At 41.2% G+C, this 8071-nt stretch overlaps 1 protein-coding gene across 2 annotated transcripts; it reads right to left on the bottom strand.

The window, feature by feature from the left end:
- Positions 1-2065: 2065 nt before the first annotated feature.
- arf3a (ADP-ribosylation factor 3a) lies at positions 2066-8035 on the bottom strand. 2 transcript variants are annotated; one of them, XM_050065689.1, is made up of 5 exons: positions 7956-8035; positions 6634-6816; positions 6432-6542; positions 4599-4723; positions 2066-4497 (listed from the first exon to the last, which is right to left on the bottom strand). In XM_050065689.1, exons 2-5 carry the CDS (start codon positions 6779-6781, stop codon positions 4336-4338), a joined length of 546 nt encoding a protein of 181 aa, XP_049921646.1. In that variant the 5' UTR covers positions 6782-6816; positions 7956-8035; the 3' UTR covers positions 2066-4335. The 2 variants fall into 2 exon arrangements, with proteins under 2 accessions (XP_049921646.1, XP_049921647.1); XM_050065690.1 differs by having other exon boundaries at positions 6634-6805; positions 7956-8004.
- Positions 8036-8071: the final 36 nt, after the last annotated feature.

Raw genomic sequence — 8071 nt, 5'->3', positions numbered from 1 at the left:
ATAAGCAAGCTTGTAATATGTGCTGTTAATTAATCTGGCTTTGGTCTTGGTTGTCAGCTAGTGCGAATCCTGAAGTCAGAATCTTGACCAATTTCATTCATTAATTTAAAGGAACAGTGTGAAGGATTTAGAAAGTGAGACTGGCAGAAATACTATAATAAGTATGTTTTCTTTAGTGTATAATCACCTAAAAATACACATTGTCCTGTGTTTGTTACCTTAGAATGAGCCATTTATATCTACAAAGGGAGCGGGCCATGTTGCACTGCAGTGTGTCTACAGTAGCCCAGAACAGACAAACTAAACTGTGTCGGCCACCGTCATTAGCAGCCCCTCGTCAATGAGCTGAAGAGCTTGGAGAAGCACTGAATTGTAACATAAAACTGCTTTATTCTGTGTTTTTACCAGTTTAAATCACAGCGTCCATTTGTTTAGGAGAGGAGGAGACCTCTGTGGGTAATTCAGCTCCTGGTACAAAGCTCCTGAACATTGAACACTGAAGGAATCCTAACAGGGAGCTCACACTTGGCACATGGGAGAAGTTTCGGCTGGCTGCAATCTGCAGTCCTCACCACTAAATCCTACATACTGCTTCTTTAAGTCAAAAGATTCTGGGTTTTTCAATGAGGAAGGAGCGCATGTAGAATGTTTGACTAGATCAATACTAGACATGTATCTATATCTGTGCACATTAGCTTCTATAACGAGTGTTATCACTCTTATCACTTTTCTTTCGCTGGTAGGTCATGTTGTAATTTGCTCCGTACAATAAAGTGATCCATTGTCCAACTCATAACTTTCTCCTTTAAATGTTATCATCCTTCACACTGGCTGCCAATCAGGGCCTTTGGTGTGTCACACACTAATAGTTCCCATGCGCTAACGGTGACAAATAGGCTCCCCATGAAGGTTATTTGAAGTAAATTAAATTAAATTACATTAGATTTAATTTTTTTGGCTAGACTTTGCCTCTTCATTTGGAAATGGGTGTGCACAACATACTGATACAGTCAATTTAAAATCAATTCATAACTTTTTAGGTCCAGTTGAATATTGCAATGATAATGTGTGGTTATCACAAAATCTCATGGCACACCTGGATTGGCATCACGGCACACCATTTGAGATGGCACACCTGGATTGGCATCACGGCACACCATTTGAGAACCACTGGACTAGATAATTAAACTTTTCGTGGGAAAACAATTATCAGACACAAATTATTATTGTGGGCAGCACGGTGGTGTAGTGGTTAGCACTGTCACCTCACAGCAAGCGGGTTCTTGGTACAAAGCCAGGAGGGAGCCCTTCTGTGTGGAGTTTACATGTTCTCCCCGTGTCAGTGTGGGTTTTCTCCGGGTACTCCGGCTTCCTCCCACAGTCCAAAGACATGCAGGTTGCAACTGGCATGCAACTGGTGAGACTAAATTGGCCGTAGGTGTGAATGTGAGTGTGAATGGTTGTCTGTCTCTATGTGTCAGCCCTGTCAATGTCAGCTGGGATAGGCTCCAGCCCCCTGCGACCCCCAACAGGATAAGCGGTTACAGAAATGAATGAATGAAAAATTATTATTGTAATAATGGTACTATTGTTATCAGTGTTCCTATGCCCCATATAATTTGGTAAAGCATTTCTGTTGTATTTGGCTAACACAGCATGTTGAAATAATAGCAGTATTTGTTATGGAAATGTTACCTCTCTACCGGAACTACGTAGGTGTGTTTAAGTTTAACTTCTGGTTTTTGTACATGTTGTTGTCATGGTTGCTCGCTGGTTCTGGTGTGGACTTTCAAAGTTCGTCTGCACTGGAGTTAGAGCATTCCCCAGACGTTATATTCCTTGTCCGGAGTAATCCTTCCTCCTGCACAACACACATCGAAGTATCCCCTGTTGGCGGTGGCTAACATTATTAAAAGAGTATTTTTTAAGAAACAGAATTTTTTCATTTAATTAAAAAATGAGTGTGGAGCGGATCTTTAAACTGTGTTTGATCAAAAGTGGGGAAATGCCTAAGGTGGTGGAGGAACTGGGTCCAGCAAGGAAAAAATGAGTAAGGCAAAGCAACTTTGAGTTTTGGTCTTTTTATTGATTGATCGACGTAGTGCCAGGAATCATTAAATCATTCAACACTTCTGCACCAGTTTGTGTTGTTTTTATTTCCTCTCCTTGATAATATTCCATTTGATTAAATAAATCCATTTTCCGTTTGCTCCTTTTTTTGAATAAACTTTATCGGTTGGAATGTTCTGCAGTCTCTCTTTTCTACAGTGTTTCAAGTTTAAAATCTGCCAATAGTCATTGAAAGAAGGATGGTTTAGCCACAACAGTACTGTGAGTGCATCAGTGTTACAGATCATAGGTGAGATACTTGAATGTCGGACATTCCTACATACAAACCTGTTATCAAAGAGAAATTAACCACTGGCAATATAAGGCCACAAAAACAATTTTCACACCAAACTGAACGTAATAGAGGACACGTCACACACACAAGCTGCTGTCAGTTATACATATCTGCCAACACACTGACCCCAATATCTACAGGTGTATCAACAACACTTTTCAATTTGACCGCGAATACCATGGTATACTTTTCTCGTTACATAAACATATATACAGTTGCGCTGACATAGAAAAGCATGCTTTTGCATATTAGAAGGTTGTTCGGTAAACTTTACACTAAATCCATAACATTTATCAGTACAGCGTTGTTCCAACCAGCAGCAGTAATTTAGACTAACAAATATAGTCTGAGGAAACAGGCTATTATAATTCACTTTTATTACAGATCTTGTACATTATTAACATGCCTTATGATGCAGTATTACTATCATCCTCACTCCTATTTTTTTCAAATTATGTGATTTGTGTGAACACTCATAAAGACAACGGTCTGATCTAGTTAGCAAATTAAGAAAAGAAAAAAAAACGACACTAAAATCAACACTTGCCTTTTGGTCCAAAATGAATAAATACTCCATTCAAAAATACAAGAAAAAAAAACAGACATTTTGTACAACAATAATGCATCTAGAGTTATTCTGTGCAACGTAATACAGTGAGATACGGTTAACACAAGAAACACATGTAATGTCACGCCAATTAGGGATGAATAAATCAGGATGACAAGCAATGTGAGTTCTCGACGGATATAGTGCAGCTGCTCGCACAAACTGACTTAAAAAAATAAACATTCGAAAACCATGTAAGCTCTCTGATATTGCCAATCACATGCTCTGCTGCATCACTCTTCACAGGCCAGTAGCAGCATTTTTTTCCCCACCCCCTAAGCCACAGAGCTGGTACAGTGTTCCTGTTCTGTCATCTGTATCAGTTCAGCTATCACACCTCGCTGATGCCAGACAAATTGTTTTAACCCTTATTGAGCCAGGCAAGTCGACTAAGAACAAATCTTTATTTACAGCAGCGGCCTGCGGTAGTTCACAGCTCTTACAAGCCCACGAGCCAGTACTGGGATATCTCCATGCAGATTGGGAAGCGGTAATATACAGTGATACTAGGGCTTCTTTTTTTTTTCACCAGCTGCCTTAGCAGTAAATGCACATTGCAATAAAGGGAGAGAAACCATATGATGCACTTAGGAAATAAAACAAACTTACGAATAAATAAATAAATAAATAAATAAATACATGTCGACAAAAATAGAAACTGTTTAAGACTTTCCAGTGTGTCTAATAAAATAAATAAAATTCAAATCAAGGATAAATAAACTTAAAATCTAAGATAACTGAAGCACAAATTGAGCTCTGAAGCACATAATTTGGTGGTAAAACACAAGTATGGATGGAAAAATTACAACTTTACATTTATCTGAGCCTGTATGAGTATACTGTTTTTAAACAATGTGATAGTATCTGAGATAGTAGTAGTAGTCCCACTATACTATTATGACATTCTTTATAATTTACATTAAGTTTAAAGTATCCGAGGGAAGGTTGCTCTACATCGTCACGCTTTCTGAACAAATTAAAAGGTGATGGAGGGCAAAGAGACTGCAAAGTAGGGGAAATACATATGCCTTTACAGTAACATTATACTATTACATCCCGATATTTATGTATTCAGTGTGTAGAATGTAAGTCGTTTAGGTCAACACCGTTGGTTTGTAAATATTTAAAAACGCTCACCGCAGATCAAAACAAATGAAATTAATCAAAATAAAGAAATGAAACGAGTATTTTTGGGGGAAAGCCATTGAGAGTCACCCCCTGGGAGCTTTTCAGCACTGCCTCTCCATGTAAACACAATGGATCCTCTATAACCACTACCTGGAGCTGGCACCCAGGCTCTTCCCCACTTTACCGACTGGACTCCTCACTTTTTGTTCTTCAGCTGATTGGCCAGCCAGTCCAGGCCCTCGTAGAGACCGTCTCCACTGGTGGCGCAGGTGGCCTGAATGTACCAGTTGCGGTGGCGTAGCGAGTGAAGGCCCAGCTTGTCTGTGATCTCTGCGGCGTTCATGGCATTGGGCAGGTCCTGAAAGAAACCACATCAGGTGTGTCAAACAGTGGGCCTGCGTTGGTGCAAAACTGCATAAAGTAAGGAACACATAGGGGAAGACACAAGGAAGCTTATACCTGTTTGTTGGCAAAGACGAGCAGAACAGCATCCCGCAGCTCGTCCTCAGCCAGCATCCTCATCAGTTCCTCCCGAGCTTCATTCACACGCTCACGGTCATTGCTGTCCACCACAAAGATCAAACCTGCAGGGAAAGATGAGAGCTTGTCTTTAAAAGGGTTAAATAAAACCAAAACCATTAGCTCTGCTATCCCAGAATTAGTTTCACTCCTGAGACAATAAGCCCCTGGGCTTGCAGAAGGCCCCACCACCTCTCTTACTTAGAAGCAAGACACATGGACTTTACAGTTGGTTAGCCTCTTTGGTTTTTGTGTCTCATTGTTCTGTGTCTGTAGTTGTTTTACACCTTATTGTACTCCCCTTGTATCACTTTGTAGTCATTCTGTGGTCTCTCTTTGTGGTCATTTATAGTCTCTGTGCAGTCATTTTTTTGTCTTTTTGTGGTAATCTTTAGTCTCTTTGTAGTTGCTTTGCATCTCTTTGTAGCCACTTTGTGGTAATTTTGTGCCATCTTATAGTCATTTTAAATCTCTTTGGTCATTTTGTGTCTCTTTGTAGTTGTTTTGTGTCTGTAGTTGTTTTGCACCTTTGTGTAGTCTTATTGTGTCTCTGTGGTTTTGTGTCTCTTAATAGTTGGTAAGGATCTTTTTGTAGTCATTTTTTGTCTCTTTGTAGTCATTTGGCGTCTCTTTGTGGTCATTTGGTGTCTCTTTGTGGTCATTTGATATCTCTTTGTAGTCATTTGGCATCTCTTTGTGGTCATTTGGTGTCTCTTTGTGGTCATTTGGTATCTCTTTGTAGTCATTTGGTGTGTCTTTATGGTCATTTGATATCTCTTTGTAGTCATTTGGTGTCTCTTTGTGGTCATTTGATATCTCTTTGTAGTCTTTTGGCGTTTTTTTGTGGTCATTTGGTGTCTCGTTGTGGTCATTTGATATCTCTTTGTAGTCATTTGGCGTCTCTTTGTAGTCATTTGGTGTCTCTTTGTGGTCATTTAGTATCTCATTGTAGTCATTTGGTGTGTCTTTGTGGTCATTTTGTGTCTCTTTGTGGTCATTTGGTGTCTCTTTGTAGTCGTATTGTGTCTATTTGTAGTTGGCTAGCATCTTTTTGTAGTCTTTTTGCATCTCTTTGTGGTCATTTTGTGTCTCTTTGTAGTTGGTTAGTATCTTTTTGTTGTCATTTTGTGTCTCTCTGTAGTCTTATTGCATCTCTTTGTGGTCATTTTGTGTTTCTGTGTAGTTGGTTAGTATCTTTTTGTTGTCATTTTGTACCTCTTTGTAGTCTTATTGCATCTCTTTGTGGTCATTTTGTGTCTCTTTGTAGTTGGTTAGCATCTTTTTGTATTCGTTTTTTGCCTCTTTGTAGTCATTTTGCGTGTCTTTGAAGTTATTTTGTGTGTCTTTAGGGTAATTTTGTGTTCCTTTGTAGTCATTTTGTGTGTCTCTGTGGTCCTTATGTGTCTCTTTGTAGTCATTCTGTGTGTCCTTGTAGTCATTTTGTGTCTCTTTGGGCCCCAGAGCCTGTGACTGTAGTAATACATCCATGGTTTCACCACACTGGTTAAAAATATGCTGACATCATACTGTTCAAAAACCATATTGCTAGACCAACTTTATTTATTGCTGAGGCTTTCAACATGACTAAGACGATAATAATTTGAAACAGTTGGAGGCTGTATGCAAATGACCTCATCTAAAACATTAGTCAGATATGCCCTCAGGTGCTGGGGGCGAGCAATTGCTGCAGGCTCTGCCACAGCTCTGAGCGGCCCTAGTTAGTCCAACATGAATGACTGGTGCGTCATCTAAGGGGCTGCTGGTGTGTCTCACCCTGAGTGTTCTGGAAGTAGTGCCTCCACAGGGGACGGATCTTGTCCTGGCCACCCACGTCCCACACGGTGAAGCTGATGTTCTTGTACTCCACCGTCTCAACATTGAAACCTGATTTTAAAAAAAGCAAAAATGAGTTACACAACTCAGTGACAGGTGTTTTTACCTAACGCTGTCAGTAACAAATCCTTTCCTCACGCACCAATTGTGGGGATGGTGGTAACGATCTCCCCCAGCTTCAGCTTGTAGAGGATGGTGGTTTTCCCGGCAGCGTCCAGCCCCACCATAAGAATCCTCATCTCCTTCTTGCCTATCAGGCTCTTCAACAGGTTACCAAAGATGTTCCCCATGATGACCGGCGGCTCTCACCTCAACTGCAACAGAACTGTTACACAAGGAACTCAAGAGACCACTTGCAATACATAGCAACAAAGCAGCCAAAACAAACCGTCAACCACATACAGAAAGTCAGAAACCACACCAAAAAATCACGCGGTGAGACACAGTAGCTCTTCAAAAGCAACTCTCAACGTTACCACCTCGTTAGGGCTTGAAGCCACCTCAGAGAGCCAGTAAAAGCATACTTCACACCTCGGCAGGCGGCTGACCTGACTTGAGGGCTGTTGCTTTACACTTTGACAACTCACAGGGGAAACAGGCAGCCATACTTGATCTCTGTTTTGTGGATCAGCTTTCATGTGGTGCAGAGTAACCACCTTTTATGCTGTTTGCTGGCAAGTGGATAAATGCCTGTGTAACAATCAATTCATATTATATTAAATGACACATAACCTCGGGTTGTGAGAATGTATGATGCACATAGACTATAGAAGCATGAGGCTTTGAATTTGGCTTTTCTGTCTTGGTATGGTCCCTTTAACAGGCCAACTCTGCTGTCAACTTGTGCTAACATCTACCTGAGGGGCTTTTTGGGGGGGCTAATTTAGGGATATCCCAATATTAGCAAAAAATATGCATCCACAGCGCACCATGGCTGTGACTACTAATCTAATAAGCTTATATTTTGATGATGTAACCGATGCTATCACTGCCTAGCTACGTTTCCATTCATTTATATCGAATGCAAATGCTATAGCTGCTAGCATAGCCTGTTACAGCTGCAGTGGCCGCACATCCATGTAACGCTACATCTGTCATAGCGCGAGGGGAAGACGGCTGCTGCTGCTGCTGCTGCAGTCCGGGCAGACGATGAATTTGAATGAGCCAAATTACGTATTTACACCGTGAAACGACGGTTATTCGAGCGCAGTTAGCTAGCGACCATATTAGCTAACGTCTTAAGCATTGAAAAAAAAATTCTCCGGGTCAATTTGTGTGCTGTAATCCCCCTCGTACAGTCACGACAAGCGCACCAGTCGGCCTGATGTCGTCGATTACCGGCGGTTCATTTTACCGAGAGGCGTTAAACGAGGCATTAAAACAGCCACACATACGCTGCGGTCACCTTTATTACTCGTATACATCTTTGAGCATTTTCACCATTTGCATCTCATTCACACTTACCCGTCAACGGCAGGAAGGCTACCAGCTGGATTCAGGCAGAGGACTGGATGATAGTCTCGCGAGGAGCAACGGTTGGGAAGCTGTGTACTCTCGCGATGGTTGGGTTGTCATGAGCA

Source organism: Epinephelus moara, chromosome 16, assembly GCF_006386435.1.
Source record: "Epinephelus moara isolate mb chromosome 16, YSFRI_EMoa_1.0, whole genome shotgun sequence".
Classification (NCBI taxonomy): Eukaryota; Metazoa; Chordata; class Actinopteri; order Perciformes; family Serranidae; genus Epinephelus; species Epinephelus moara.
Note: the sequence above shows the minus strand (reverse complement) of the source record. Positions and strands in the feature narration are given on the sequence as shown.

Coding starts and splice junctions, on each gene's coding strand:
- arf3a (XM_050065689.1), bottom strand. CDS start 6,781: ATGGGGAACATCTTTGGTAACCTGTTGAAGAGCCTGATAGGCAAGAAG. Junction 6,543..6,633: donor TACCACCATCCCCACAATTG/GTGCGTGAGGAA, acceptor TTTTAAAATCAG/GTTTCAATGTTGAGACGGTG. Junction 4,724..6,431: donor CTACTTCCAGAACACTCAGG/GTGAGACACACC, acceptor CTTTCCCTGCAG/GTTTGATCTTTGTGGTGGAC.